The sequence below is a fragment of the Corapipo altera genome, unplaced genomic scaffold (assembly GCF_003945725.1).
Source record: "Corapipo altera isolate COAL_440 unplaced genomic scaffold, ASM394572v1 57, whole genome shotgun sequence".
In the NCBI taxonomy this organism is placed as follows: Eukaryota; Metazoa; Chordata; class Aves; order Passeriformes; family Pipridae; genus Corapipo; species Corapipo altera.
The window spans coordinates 340,496-356,897 of NW_020884905.1; the positions used below are offsets into that span (position 1 = coordinate 340,496).

Below are 16,402 nucleotides of genomic sequence, written 5' to 3' on the forward strand. Positions count from 1 at the left end.
GAAGGCTCTATCCACATTTGTTACAGGCACGCTGGTGACTTACGAGGCCAATACGAGATAGACATGTCCGATTGCAAAAGGCACAGCAGAAAGACTCCTTAGGTGGCGTATTCAGCAGGATACGATTCCTTCTGCACTGTCTACTTTAATAATTAAAACCCCACCAAAAAATACAGCTTAGCTTATTCATAATGGAATGGCCACAGAACACACACACACACAAAAAAAAATAAGCTACTTTTTTTTTTCTCACTTCTAAGCATCATAAATCCTTCAACCACTCTCATAAAACTTCTCTCAGTATATTTTTCCTGGTCTACAAGTCCAAAAACAAGTAAGATAAACTAACAAACAACTACACAGTCCACATGGGAATGCAACAAATAAGCTAAAAAAGAATTCCAGTAAAAGCATTTTATAGTAATGTGATAAGCCAATTCATATGGAAAAAACCAGCAAAGATACACTTACTTTGGTCCAGCCATCACAACTAGTGATTTGGACTGCCTGCAGCTGGAATGATGACAAAATAAATCTTTTACATGAGCCAGTTACTAGACCATCAATCATGACTTAGTATTTTATGGAATAACTTTTTCTTTAAGTCCACTAGACTGGACTCTCTATTGCCAAGTAAACATCATTTCAATGTTTCCCACATGGTTTTAGACAGTTACACTAATCTGCCAAATATGTAAGAAATCCTACTTTCTGACCTCCATAGCATTTATTATTATTAATCACAGTTCAACAGGGCAAGGACCACATTTACACAGGTTTAACGCTGCTTTAACTGCTACTGTTGTTTTATTGACTTCAGTCTCACTAGTGACATTTTTCAAGATGCAGGTGAACAATGGAAGTTAATTAATAAGTAAAACAGTGCCTAATTTCACAGTACAAATTCACGTTGGTGCACTAGTCCTCCTGCTGGTTCCAAGAGAGCAAAAAGATCCGTCCAACTCAAAAACTCCACAATAAAAGCCAAAATGAAGAGAGAAAGGCAAAACAAAGAGAAAGGAAATAATTTATTAGATTTCACAAGCAAACTAACATACATTTATCATATAAGTCTTGGGACACTTTAAAGATGCGGAATCTTTAACACAAGAAAATTTATAGTCTGCCAATTTATAGTCTGCCTTAAATACTTTAGAAATGCTACTACGCACAGTTCAAGAGTCCTGATGATTACACTGCTTCTTCCCCCAGCTTGTAATACTTGAAAGAGATGGAACACAAAGGGGACCTGGAACATCACAAAGGCATGTTAAAAGTAAGAACAACCAGAAAACAGCACTGTTATACTTTGTTTTGACAACTAAACTGAAAGATGTTAAAGTATTTAAAGAAGTGCTTAATGTCTGAAAAAAATATGACTTAATAGATGCAGGCTGTATTAATTTTAAATTACAGAAAGTTAAATAGTAATGTAGTATGAAACCCACAAGAAAATTAAGTCACTGGCAACAACACTACCTCAGTGCAGAGAACAATCTAAAAAAAAAAAAAACCAACAAAAAGGTAGCAGTGATTAATAGTTGAGTATTAGTTCAACTTCAAATACTTCATTGCAAGTTATTATTAATTTTTTTCTTTACTCAAAAAAGACATAGTAAGGAATGTATAAACTGAATCAACTACAGATTGTTTCTCATAAACCAGGACAACAGTAATCATCAAATGATCTAAATACCTGTCAACCCCTTAATATTAGGAATTGCTCTGCAACATATTTTAGCCAACATATTAATATAATATATTCATATTTAAAGAAAAACAAAGTGACACCCTCAGTGTGAGCTCAGCACAGCTCCACATACATCAGCTTGTTTGAGCTGGAACTGTTTCACTAAGGAATGGGACCACAAATTAGTAAGGTATATGACCTTTGAGGAAAAAGGTGGAGGCCACCTTTTAAGACTAAGAACTTCTAATGTGTCTATTCACCCAACACAGAAAACTCATTGATTTCTTTTTTCCCCCTGAAAAAGCATCTTCTTCTTTTCAAAATTACCAGATTAGCTCAAGCTTTAAACATGTAAACTCCTCCCCACACCTACTCTGTATGAAAACTTAGATGTAGTTGAGTGCTACAGGAAACATTGCACAAAAAAAGGATACAACAAGAAAGGATACACTCTGCATGACAGTATTACTGCAGTATTTACGCAGGAATGTTTCTAAAGAAGAACAGCAGAATGTGGTTTAATTTTACTTGATTCTCAGTATTGCATACATATAACTTTATGCTACCTATCAAAAGCAAATATGCCTGTTTGATAAAATACAGTTCTGACACCTTATGAGATTTAATGAGGGCTGATGGATCCACCAACACTAATCCATATTCAAAAGTAAATACATTTTTTTGCAACTGGAACTACTAGGACACCACCAGATTTTTCTATTTCATTAATTCTCCTTCAAGTCTTTGCCATTTTACAGACTCACTTTTTCTTTTCCCCATCAGGTCCAAAACCCAATCACATTTCCATTTAATGCTGGCTTTCAAGTCACTTCTTCCTAAGAAGAAGCTGGAGAAGTCTCAGCATCAGTTTCTTCTACATAACCTTTCTCCCAAAAAGTTGTATTTTAGCTACAGGAAAAATAGTCACCCCAAATACTAACTGAACTTTTCGCCAGTCAATCAAGAAAGACATTTCAGCCAGCGAGGACTTACACAGTATTTTTATAGACCATATGTATTATCTTTTCCACAAAGGATAAAATCTCTATAGAGAAAATTTTAAAAACCCCAAACAAACAAACAAAAAACCCCATGAAACACAAAACCAGACTCAGATTTCTAAAATGGAATTTTGCATCATAAATCAGCATCCACCAGAATATTCCAGTAGGAAAAGGAAAACATAGTCATGCACAAATAGGGGTCCATTTCATCATTAGTTGGGAAATCAAACAAATATTTCCAACTAAATCTCATGGATCCTTACAAATCTGTATCATTCTAAACATTCTGTGATTCCTACGTACAAACAGTCAAGGTAAGGGAGCAGTTCTGCCCATGATACATTAAACCAATGACACCTGCAAGATGGCAATTCAGGTAAGACTTTCGAGTGCACAATTAAGTCTTGCATAAGTATGTTTTTGTTCACTCTAAAAAATGCTTCTGAGTTGACCATCAACATAATTAATAACCAAGTAAGCACTTTGTTATTTTCTTCATGTAATTCAAGTTTTTATCATGTTTAGTGAATTCAGAATTAATGTACAAAATCAGTTGCAAAGACACGGAATTCCTAAAAAGAATAAAAATACTCAGGCTTCATCTATCAGGCTTTCCAATAGCTAAAATGTTTCAAGTTTCTTTTTTGAATATCAAGACAGTTAGTAATCTTCTTATTAGATGCTAGATAAAATATAAATACAAGTTTTTGCTAACAAGGCAGGAGTAGGAAACAAGACTGAAACTGTCTCATAAACACTTGTTCCTAATAAGCCTATAGCCATGGCTCATTTCTCTCTTTTCAATGACCAATACAGAAGAATGCCTGTAAAAAAAATTACTTTTAATTTTACAAAATATAGATTTTGCAAACCACAATCAGTTGTACAAAATAGGAGCTTCTAAGACCAAGTAGTATCTCAGATATGAGGGAAACAAACTCTAACATAATCTGATTAAGAAATCCTTAGGACAACGGATACAACAAGGAACATACAATTAACATACACAATAACCATTCTGTGGGGTCTCCAACCAATTTGTACAAATCAAAACCAACTGTTCACATCCTTTATTTCAAACTTCAGGTTTTCTTCAAAGTAACAAGGATCAAACCTCCAGATTAAAAACACATCATAAGCATTCAGCCTAAGATTTGAGTTTATTTTGTCTTAACTGGTGGCATATCCAGAGCAATCCCCAACTGTAACCAGTGATTAAGTTCAGTGCCCTTTAAATTTGAACTCGTTGATCTATCAGAGGGTGCAGACTGAGAACTGAGTGCTTCTTATTCTTGCATCAATTACTTCACATGAGAATTTGAGAGTTCACTATGCAAATGTTTTCAGGCCATGAAACCCCTCACAGTTAAATCAGAGCTCATTTCGCGTGATGAGTTACAAGGAAATAAATAGAGTAAGCAGTAGTGAAGTAAAGCTACATCATAAGAAATAACAGCAATTACTTTCTGCTATAAATTACTTTCCCAATATGTTATGATGGGATAATAATGCCAAAAATCAGGACCTACACATTCCACAAAGGAAGCCTTGATCAATGCAGCATTAAGCAGCATGTTCTGACAGAAAATCCTTCACTAATTCAGATAAGTTTAAAGGATGCTGCAACAGCACTAAGATCTCATCTTCCAAAGTTAGCAAAGCCAAAGGTCCTTTACAGCTAGCAGAAGTTCATTGCTGGAACCAGTTCTTCAGCATCCACTTTACTCCTCCCCTTCCATCCCTACTACTGTAAAGAGGCAACTCTTTTCAATACCAAAACCCTGGAAGATTACTAAAAGGTAAGTGGTCCAATTCCACCGAATTATTCTCCTTAGCTCCCCAGATTAAGGATTAGAGAGACTGACAAGTACCCTATGGTATCAGGAGCAGTGAAATGTCAGTCTCTGAGTTTTTAAACAGGGGAAGAAGCAACGTTTTAAACTTACACCAACTATATACCTTGCACTCTGTTTTCCTCATACAAGCACACATTTAAGAAAAGAAAATTGTATGGAACGTTTCCCAGTATTCCTAAATAAGCGATTAAAGAGATATTACATAAAAACAAATGCACACACTAACAAAAAAAATCCAAGCCTAATTATTTATTTTTATTTTCAGGCAGAGAGTCCATACCTTGTGCAGTGTTTTACTTTTTCCTTTTCCCTTCGTTGGCATCCTGTTTTGGTCTAGCTGAACGAGCAAATTGCTGAGATTCTGTTAAGGACTACAAATGTCTGTGATATGTAGAAGCCAATCAAGAAGAAAAAAAAAGATTACTTCTGCAAATTACAGTCTAGAAAGTGATCTTTACCTGTGAATCAATTCTACTACAGTATAAAGTATTATAACTATAGTGTCCATTAGTCAAAGATTAGGACCTCACCGTTACACAGTACTAAAGTTATTAAGAGAGACTGTCCAAGAGTTTGCAATACTAAGTAAATAAGGAGAACTAAATGGAAATAGGTTTGGTGCAGAGTAAATACAGAGGGATAAATGCTTGATACCTACAATCTTCCATCTCAGTGTGTTAATTCTGTAACTTTGATGTCTCAGAATTTAGGAGGAAAAAAGGTAAAAGGAACAGAGGTTGGGATAAATGTGAGCACAAATAAAATGAAACAAACTATGAAACATTCAAGTGAAAAATAAGGAAAGATTTACAGACAAAAAACAGTGCCAGGCAACTAAAAAGTGACAGTTCAAGCTGGAGACCCAGTGTAAACAGAGACAACTGACCCGAATAGGAACACTTCTTATGTTCTTAATTCTGTAAACACAGGCCCAACCAAGTCAAAAAGCTTGTATTTAATTTAAATACAGAGGTCATACAAGCTAAATTATTTTTTGTATTGTCTTTGCAGGATCAGAGGTAAGACCAGAGAATCTTATTGTCTTATATTATCACCTTTACTTTCCTATTTTAGAAGAGGTGCCTCTATTTTTTTTCAGCTACCCTAAAACTGCATAACACTGTGTTATGCTGACTGGTTTTCTGTATTTCCTCTTTTGTAGAACACTATGACAGCAAAACAAGAGACTGACGGACAGATTACAAAGAATATAATGTAAATGTTTGAAGAAAAAGATACAACCACCATGGGTTTTTCAAATAAGACATATCCATTTGCTTCTTTTAACGCTTTAGCAGCTGCTTTTTCATTAGGAAGTCCAATGAAAGCCTGTCCCTTCATACGGCCTTCTTTCATCAAACGTATATCAAACCTAGAGGCAAAATGGAGAATTGAGAATTACTCAGGTTTCACAAAACTTTCCTATTTCACAGTAAAAATGTGATTCTCATGCATCAAATTGGAGAAATAGCAGAAACAGGAGCAAAGCCTACAAGCAGGAATGATGTCCTTGGAGACCATTTTGCCTGGGGGAACCGTTTACTAAAAAGTAACATCGGACTGCAGGATGGCAAATTGCTGTGCAGTACTACTAAATAGGGCATGCAAAATGACCAGATACAATCATCTACACCGTTCATAAAACAATTCTATTTCTGTACTTGAGATAAATGAAGATTTTCAGATGAAACACATTTTTTCTTTATGCAGAAACATAAAAAACAATGACTAGTTCTAAAAATCACAATTTTCAACAGTTTTGTAGAAGATAACATAAGAAACTTAATCTAACCAAGTACCAAATGAACTCACATATTTCGTTCCACTTCTGACTGGAAGTCAACGTATCTTCCAAAAATGAACTTGAGATCCTGAAATTAAAGTGTAGGTATAAGAGAAAAGCTAAGAAAAAGCCCTTTTGGATAAATATTTAATTTGCTTGTTTACCTACCTTTTCCTGGACTTGTTTAGCTAAATTCTTCACATATATCCTGCAATTTGGATCACCTGGCTCATAGTTTTTGAAAACAGAAAATTTTTCCATTTCTTAAAGAAGACAAAAAATAGAGAATGTTTTAGTTCATTTACTTCGCATATTTGCTCAGTACATAAAATAACTTATCATCAACTAAGAAAGGAATTACTTATTTAAACTATTTGTTTCAACAAATCAAAAAGGTATTACTAGATAATACATTCTCAGTTATACCTTCTCTAGAAAGTCTGTTTTTTTCTAGATCCTTTCTAGAAATAAATTCTGATGGTATTTCATCACCCTCCTCTTCAGTTTCCATTTTATCATTTGAGCTAGGAGCTGGGAAAATCCTTCCAAAGCCTGTATTATTGATTTCTTCTGTGGTTGCAGAAAGATCTGAAATTTCAACACATTATTTAAGCGGTTTCTATGTTTATTCACAAGAGGATCAAGAGCAAGCAGAAGAAGTATACTCCTTTCAGTAATATTTTAATATAGTAGACTTTGTAAAGCAATTTGAACACATCCTTTAGAAAATGAGTCTTAATCCCTGGTTTGACAAAAGCATCTGCTCTATATGGTCCTATAAAACCCAATGTACTACAAACGAAAGCTGTGGCACATGCTAGTTAGCATAAAACAAGCCTTCCTGCTCAAGCTTGTATCCCTTTCAGTGGTTTATCTAATTTTGATTTTAAAAAAATGAGTATTACTATAAAGTACTGAGAAACACAGACTGACCGTAACCCTATAAAAAACCATCACATCTCATTGCTATTATCACCCAGCACTATTATAGCAGATAATCAGTGCACCACAGAGAAGGACTTGGCAATCACTTGGATGCTGCTCTCAAAGAGCTGGAAAAGGAAAATCTGAAATTACCCTGATAAATTCATTTACACTATAAAATACTGAGAATGCATTTGTAACATTTGCTAAAAACATCTTAACATTTAAAAGGCAGTGCAATTCACCATAAACCTACAGAGCACATAGGAAAGAAAGAGACTTTTAAAATCCTCTGTATCCTTTACAAAGCTTGTAACATAGGAAAAACAGCAAACACAAACATGACACAACTTGGTGTTGAAAGCTCCAGTACAAAAGAAGAAAAGAATTTCCTAGCCTAAATTTCAGCACCTTTCTACACATTGAACCCAGACGATTTTAATATTAAATACACTGGAAGTACAAAGTCTTACCATTTTTTTCTTCTTTTTCTGAGTTTGTCTGAAGAACAGCTGGGATGTCAGTACTAATATGAAACTCTATTTTTTTATGACCTACATGATGTGGCTGCTCAAAGACATCTGAAGGTGACAGTGCAGGGTGCAAATTACTGGTTAAAAAAAACATGTTAATTAAAGATTCAGACACTGATGAATGCATATTCAAATACAAGATTTCTTCCAGATGTATTTTATGCTGTTGTTTACCAGAAATACATGTGTTCTCCATTTCATAAATCTCACCCAACACAGTTCAAGTCGATCAGAACACAAAATACAGTAGGTATTGCTGGCAGTAGGAGCAAAATCAAGAATCGCATACCACATTACAACACAAACAGGCATTTATTAAAAACTTTAGCAGTTACTTAAATATGAAAAATAACTGGCCTTGCTGCTGCTCTCACCTAGTGTAAAAAAATATAGCACATTTTAAAAAAATATAGTAAATCACTTGGAGGAAGCAGGTGGCTATTAGGAAAAATCCATTCACAATCACTCATCACCATACAGAAATACTACACTGGTGACTACTGTGCCACAGAACTGCAGCTCCAAAAACCAAACTTACCTTAAACCAAGTCCAGTATCATAATTCTATTATAACTTTTTATTTTAAGAAGTATTCAAAAAAATAGACCCAGATTGCTTCTGTCACAGCTGTGATACAGAATTAGTTATCTTTTTTATGAAAAGGAATTTTTATTAGTTTGATAGCAAGAGAAACACAGAGCTTGAATAGGCACACTTTACAGATTAAGGTAGTTCAGCAGAATTTAGTTCAAATTACAGGAAAATTTGGACTTTTTGAGCAATAAAACCAAGCATGAGGATAAGGGAAGACCATCTTCCCTTCATCTGCCAAATTCAGCTATCAGTGAAGAATGCTTGTTTTAAAAAAGCAAACATGATGCAGAGAACACAATTTAGTAAAAAGAGTAAGCTTCTGAAAAAGTGAAAAAAACCACAGAAAAAATACAAACCTGTGGGGAGTACACACAGGAACATTCAGTAAGTCTTTAATTCTTTGCTTTTTTCTAACACCACGTCTCTTTGTGTTTATTGGTCTTTTAGGCTGAAGGGTTGCTAATTCCATCAACTTGGTCATTCTATATTAACAAAAATAAAAAACAAACCAAAAGAAAGTTGTTTACAGTTTATTTGAAAATACTCATTATGAAAACCCTTCCCCTCTCCTTAAAGCCCTTGAAACAGAACTTTTCAGAATATGATTATAAAACTAGGTACCTTAAAAATGAAACTACACTAATAATCTATAATTGTAATGAGGTCAGTGACGCCCTTCCTTCCCCAAGCATGCTCCTAATTAGGACACTGAAGCTGTAAGGAAAGCTGTGACACCCCAAGCTGAACCTTAATTTATAACACAATTTCCACTCAACAGGAGTGCTTTTTTCCAAATGCATGTCTCTTTCTGAATAAAGCATAGTGACTTTCTGATTTACTTTTCAGTTTAAATAGCAAATAAAAAACCTGTTTTTTTAATTTTAGTATGAGTTTAAAGATTAAACAAACCCCACACCTATGATGCAATTTAGTCCCAAAACTGCAAGAGCATCCTCAGCACACAACCTCCAATGATTAATATATGATTCAGGCTGAGTAGTTAATTCAGTAAAGATATGGAACAATGAAGAATTCAAAAAACAAACTAATGCTTCCTTGTAACTGCACTGTGGGGTTTTTTTGACATGAGAACAAATGATAAATTGCACACCAATAGGTCGTTTTCCTTTTCTTACTGCATTTAAAACAGCACTGTCCTTCTGTTATTAAGTTGATCTGGAGTTTCTCTAAGCACCTCCAAGATTTTTATATACTATCTACTAGATACTATATCTACGTACTGCAAATGTTAAGAGAGATTCCACCACTTGCTGAACTAGAAGTTAGAAGAGTAAAGGCACCCACCACTTTAAGTGAGCCCAAAAGCCTGCAAATGACTGCAAAACATGTACCTCTCCTTTTCCTCATCATTATCACTTTCATATTCCGATTCATCCCCACTAGATAGTTGCTCTTCTTCCTCTTCAGGCAAAGGAGGCTCTTCAGGAGGCAGAGGTGGGATTGGGGGAGGTGGCACAGGCACTGGTAAATACTCTTCATACTAATTATGGGGAAAAAGTTTAAAAAAGTACCTAAACTTCGTATGAAAATAAAAAGTGTGTACCTTCTTTTCCTTTACTTAATAAAAACAGTCAAAGCAATAAATTATAATATGACAAGAAGCATTTTCTCAAAGTATGCTTATAGGGATCTAGATGCTATTTTGGTAAACCACATTACTAATGAAAAACTTTCCACAACCAAAAAGAAAATGTTGGTGTTTTCTGAAGCACAACAGTGAATGTTTTAATTTTTTCAAGCTGAGGTAATAAGAAATATGGCAAACCCATGGTCCTGTGTTTTCATCTTGCACTCAGCTTTAAGGATTTTCCTGAGAGGAATATGGTCAAAAAATACAGGTGGAGGCCTAAGCTCCAAAGCCATCTCAGTTTCTACAGTGAGCCAAAAGTTTGAAACATTCTAGTGCTACTGTCATATATATGTATTTCTTTGTTCTAAGTACAGTCAAAAAGATTTCTTTAGAAGACCAACATGCACACCGTACCCAGTGAAATGCAGCAGTATTTGCTATCCTCTAGAGATTTCTCCAGCTTTTAGAACTTAGATCTCCTATCACATTACTGATATTTTAAATTGTGAATCACTTCTACAGCACTTAAAACATATATTTAAAAAGTTACCACGGGAGGGCGAGCAGTAATCGGTCCAAAGGGTGGAGGAAGATTCATTTTATTCATTAGATGAAGTACCTGAAATTATTCAAAATAAGCAAGGTTTCCTTAAACAAATAAGTGACAACAGTTCCTTGCTAGGTATCATAGCCAGTAACTTCTGGCAGCTGTAAATCAGCAGAGTTTTAATGTTAATGAACAATGTGAAAGCCTTCACCTGAGACGCCATACTAATGGTAAATAAAAGCAACACCCTAAAAAGGCTAATCAGAAAAGCAAAGCATCTTCTCAACTGAAATTCCAAGTACTCAAGTCACATCTAATTAGGAAGACCATATCCAGTTAAGTCTTCAGTAAGCTACCTCTGGTCAATAAAATCATATTATCTCAACATGGTAAAAAATTAAGACTGATTTACACTGTCACAGAAAAAGTAACTTATTATTTACTATGACAAAAATAATTATTTCTGTGCATAACTGAAAGAGGAGAAATGAGATTTGATTTTTATACTTAATTTTGTTTCCTGTTTTTTACTTACCTGGACATAAAATTTGGGCACGCTTGCCAAGGCATTTGCTATATTTGCTAGAATTGCACTTGAAGGTGGTGGGTACAAATATTTGAGGCAGGAATTGATGGGAAAGGTGAGGCTGAGGAAAAAAATTAAAAACAAGACATCTTAACACCACTGCCACTGGTAACACTTAATGATTACTAGAAGCTTAACTATTCATTACATCTGAAGCAACACTGAAATATCATTATTTCCCCAAGAACAGCTTTGGGCCCCTTACGTTGACTTTAACACCAGGGAATAGGCCCCAGTGCATGACAGACTTACTGGGCTGGGCACAACGAAAGTATCCACCTAAGCAGAAAGCCTAAGTACATAGAAACAATCAAAGCATCCAAAACCAAAAGCACAGCATAGGAGGCTGTACCAACATCATAAACTCAATATTCAGAGTGCTGAATTTATTAGCCTCCAAAAAACTTGTTCTTCACGTATGCAGAAATGCAAATGGCTGGGGGGGCTGGAGAGGGGGGGAAGGAAAGAAGCAGCCGCATCTGGAAAACCAAAAATCAGTGGTATTCTGCTGTTAACACTGGGACAATCTACCCAGCCCTCAGACTCCTCCTGAGAAAACAATGCATAGTGCTAGAAGGCTACTGTGCAATCCACAACTTCACGGCTCAAAGCACCAGTTACTACTTGACTATGAGGATTCTAAACTTGAGGAATTGAGACTTCAACTTTAAGACAATTCCTACAGCTATGCCTGTGGAATAGTAGCATACTAGAAAACAAAACTATTGCTCAACAGTACATAACACATTTCAAAATAACCTGTAACAGAATAAAATAATTAACACAAATAAAAAAACCACTAACCCATGGTTAGGTGCAACTCCATTCTCTATTTTAACACAGCTTGGTTCTACCTTCTCTTCTTCTTTCACTGGTTCTTCTGAACTGAAAATTAATTTAATCTTAATTAAAAGAGGGCTAAATGTAAATGCTTCATGTAGCATATAAAATAGGCATAATCTATTAATAAATACAAGAAATTGATTAACACAGGTATTTTTAACATCTTTATCAATGGTATTACTACAGCCATTATCAATGCTTCAGAATTAATACACGTGGACAATTATAGCAGCCACAGTCTTCTAAAATAAGTATTTATGCAGATTTAAATAAGCCTCCCTATATTAAAACACTCTTGACTTCAACCTACTCATAGGAAAAGAACTAAAATGATTTCATGCTGCGCTCTGTCCAGACTTTAAAAATTCAAAGGTATTAAACTACTGATTTGTTCATATTCAGACAGCAGACTAAGTAACTTGAAACCTCTACTACAGTTGTTTTAATTAAACACTATCACATAGCTTTTATCACTTAGTTACATATTCCAGAGGTAATGACACAGGTCTAATGTGAGGAATGCAGTCACTTATCTGTGGATCTGAACCTCCTTGTTAACACTTCTTTGTGGTTACAATTTTTCCTTTGAGTTAAAAGGACTACCAAAGTATCATGAATACAGAATTTCCTCTCCTTGACCACAATCATAACTATATTACGCACATACCTTTTACACTTCTCTGAGACAGAAGGCTGGCTAAGGACCTGTACACTCTCTTGCTCCTTCGCAAATTCAACAACCAAGGTGTGACCTAAAAGTTTCAGCTGATGCAGCCTTGATAAAGCCTTCAAGTAATTATAGTGGAGAAAAGAAAGAAAGGGAAGAGGAAAAACATGAGAATAATTTTAAAGCATAACTGTTTCTCCTTTGACTGGTAAATTAGCCATAGGATGCAGTCCCAACTGCTTTAAGCTCAGTCTGTGCCGCTATGGACACAGGCAGCCCTGCACTGTCTGCCTTCACAGCCCTGCTTTTAGTGCCTCTTTCTTGCTGGCAGGAAGAGACAAGGTTGCACAGCCAGAACCATGGCAGAGTTAGGTCATCCGAACACAGTGGCAGGACTGCAGCCTCACCAGTGATACTTATTACACAAACTAGTACATCTCTGTGATTTCAAGTAACCAGCCTCTTGCTCATAAACTACAAACATACTGAACTCTGTTAGTAGCAGCTGGGAATCTTAAGATCAAGATTCTTAAAAGTGACAGTAGGAAGATCCAGCATTCTGCAAGTCCAGAACACAACAGGCTGCTAACGACTGACACAAGTAACCTAATTCACCACTGTTCACCTCACACAGTAACTTTTTGAGTACTCCTCTGAAATGTAGCCTAAAAAAAATAAAAGCAACGCAAAAAAAAAACAACCCCAAACACCAGGGCATAAGGCGGAAGTTCTAGACACAGGCTTTTTAGCAGATTAGTATTTAAAAATCATTATTAGCATCACCTTTTTGGCATCTAAGTCTCCCACTAATGTGGTAGTTTTCTTAATAAAGTTGGCATTCAAGGCAGCCTTGAACTGTGTACGTCACTAGGGAATTTTATGGCAAATATGCAATTATGCATGAAACGAGAAAATTATGTTTGGTTTCGTTTGTATATAAATGTACATACATCCCTGACAGGGCCCAGTTCAGCCTCAGCTCCTCTAAGTTTACCATGCTCTATGTGAAAGGTTGGATCAGATGACTTCCACAAGCAATTTTCAACTTATCTTTCTTAGGAATCTACAGAAGTGTTCATTTCATCAAGTCCTGCAAGCAAATCCTGAAACAGAACTCTAATACTACATTGTGCGGCCTTGTTTTTTCCTAGCACTGAGTAGTAGATGATGTGCAAAACATTTTAGAGCACAACTGACAATCCAGAAAAGTGCTTTGCCAAACCATTCAATAACAAGCTCAATACAAACCTTTGCAGCTGCATTTTCACTGGGAAAGGTGGCAAAAGCAGTATGTTTCTAGAAAACAAGCAAAAAAAATTACTGTATATAATATATATATATTATACTGCATTCAAAAAGTTGAGATTGCATGTAAAATATACGTCCACAAGAAATTTGTAAGTTCAAGTTTACATATTTGAAAGCTTCCAGACAGCAGTCACCTAACTTCCATGTGGAGCAAACATGAACGACTAGAAAACATTTTTCTTAAGAATTTAAGATATAAACCTCCAGCAGTCAAAAATCAAGACAGGAACTCAGCTGCTTGAGGAACACAGAAAAAGCTTTTTTCTATCAGCAAAAGCTATCCTAAGCTGCAAAAAAGTACGTATGGATAAAGAGGTCTAATCCTCTTTTCAAACAAGAAATTTATTTCGGCACCTCTCAGTAGCACATTTTCATCAGAGCAATTTCTAAAATACTATTCCTACTACAAAAGTTGCAACTATTGTTGTGCTTTGAATGGTTTCTAACTAACATTTTCCTCTACTTTTGAGGTTTTAAAAGGATGCAAGCTTTTCAAATTAAATCAAAGCCTCACAGAATACAGAGTTCATCTCAAAGTTATATTTGTTTTAACAAATATAATTACTTCACCTTGCCACCACGTGATTTGGTACCCAAAATGATTGTAACAAAGTCAGTATTTTTGATATCCTATAAAGAAAGCATGACCCTGACAGAAGATGCAGACATCAATTATCTGTAGCTCTGCAGGAATACAAGGCTCTTTCCGAACAGCATCTGTCACCAAACAGATACGCTCGTGGTTTTTTAACTTGGAAAAAGAAAAAAACCAGAGATTTCTACAGACACACCTGTGAAAGTGCGCCCCTACACCTGCAAGAGGCCCCTCAGGACTGCTCTTCCACAGCCCCATCGCTACGAGCCAGCGAGGCTGAAGCTGCGGCCCGGGGCACCCTGAGCCCGCTGCTCTCCCGCCCTCCCCGCGGGGCTCCCCGCCCGGCACACCGGCTCGGCCCCGCTGCGGCCTGCCCCGGGCCCCGGCCCTCACCAGCCGCCCGTGGTCCGACAGGACGCGCACAGACACCGCCCCAAAGTGCTGCAGCAGATCCTCCTTCTCCGCCGCCGTCAGCTCGGCGGGCAGGTGCCGCACCAGCAGCGTCCGCCCGCGCCGCCGCGACACGCCGGGGTGCGGCGGGACAGCTCCCGAACCCGGAACACCGCTGAGGTGCGGCGGGACAGCCCCCGGGACACCCCCTGGACCCGGGACACAGCTGGAGTGCGGCGGGACAGCCCCCGGGACACCGCCCGGCCCGCCCGCCCTCAGCTCCCCACAGCCCGGCGCCGCCATCGCAGCGCGGGACCGGCGCGCGCAGGGGCAACTCGCGCGAGAGCAGAGGCGGAGCCTGAGGCTTCAAGTCTCGCGACACTTACACAGCCCGGGAGTGGGCTGGAGCCGCGCGCGGCGGGGCGGGAGCGGGACCCCTCAGTGGGGGCTGTCCGGCTGCTCCCACACGGCTTGCCTGAGTTACGTCCCAAAGGATGCCCCTAAGCGAGACAAAACCCTCCCGCTCCAACAGTTCAGAGCTTGTCCTGAGACCAAATTCTAAGCTGAAGAGAGTTGACGGACCAGCGAGCTACTGACACCTCACCTGGACAGTCATTAACCTGCTGCCCTGATGTCTGGGCAAGGCAGGCGGTGTGGGTGGAGCACAGCCACAATGACAACCTGGGACGGATCCCAGGGTGAGCAGTGAGGACAGAGGCTGATCGCAGCCAGTAACCACTGCAGCCACAAGGGCTGCTCCAACCCTGCCTTGCTTCGGAGGGCAAAGGTGGTGATCTCAAAAGAGGGGGAATCCCCAACCTTGATTGATGAAATCTCTTTTACCACACCTAATTAGCTGTTTGCTGGCTGGCAAAAGCACCACCTGCCTGTGTCACTGTTGCCACTGGCTGTGGGTCCCACAGAGCCACTCGCCAGATGCCGCTGTGCAGAGCCTGCAGGTCCTGCGCTCAGGTGCACTGAAGCCACCACAGAAAAAGCATGTTTGGAAGGCTGTGCAGCATTCCCTGCTGAATAGGGAATGGCTGTTTCTTGTAGCTTTCAATAGAAAAAAAACAAGGCCTTCAGTCCATAAAGTCTTCAAGGCCCCTTCTGTTTCTTGAAGAGTCACAACGGACCTGGCACCTGTGCAGTACACCTGGAGGGTCTTAGGCCGTGCTTATTTTGTGACTGAACACTGGCAATCTGGGAAAAGATCTGGCCATAGTGGGTGGTCACAGGGATCTCATTCAGTACATCTGATGACAGTCCAAGTTCATCCAAATGAGTTTGGGAAGGAGTTGGCTGAAAAACAATCTTTAAAAAGGTTCTAGGAGAAACGCAGAAATTTAGGAGCAATTTCTTAAAGGATCCATTAATGCATTTTTGTTGCTGTTATTAGGATAAGCTGGGAAAAATCTATGAACATGGAAACAGGTGGAATAATTAACATAGTGTGCAAATAGGGCAGTGTACTTTCTCTCTTGGTAACAC

The 16,402-nt window shown here is 37.9% G+C and overlaps 1 protein-coding gene across 2 annotated transcripts; it reads right to left on the reverse strand.

The window, feature by feature from the left end:
- Nucleotides 1-1,009: 1,009 nt before the first annotated feature.
- Nucleotides 1,010-15,214, reverse strand: RNPC3 (RNA binding region (RNP1, RRM) containing 3). Of its 2 annotated transcripts, XR_003528995.1 has the most exons (16): nucleotides 14,915-15,214; nucleotides 13,867-13,914; nucleotides 12,619-12,737; nucleotides 11,913-11,993; nucleotides 11,058-11,169; nucleotides 10,526-10,594; nucleotides 9,737-9,885; nucleotides 8,741-8,866; nucleotides 7,731-7,867; nucleotides 6,760-6,921; nucleotides 6,502-6,596; nucleotides 6,363-6,421; nucleotides 5,790-5,922; nucleotides 4,831-4,903; nucleotides 1,449-2,183; nucleotides 1,010-1,249 (listed from the first exon to the last, which is right to left on the reverse strand). XR_003528995.1 is itself a non-coding variant. In XM_027651539.1 (15 exons), exons 1-14 carry the CDS (start codon nucleotides 15,212-15,214, stop codon nucleotides 4,844-4,846), a joined length of 1,650 nt encoding a protein of 549 aa, XP_027507340.1. In that variant the 3' UTR covers nucleotides 1,010-1,249; nucleotides 4,831-4,843. The 2 variants fall into 2 exon arrangements, 1 of the variants encoding a protein (XP_027507340.1); XM_027651539.1 differs by lacking the exon at nucleotides 1,449-2,183.
- Between the last annotated feature and the right edge of the window lie 1,188 nt (nucleotides 15,215-16,402).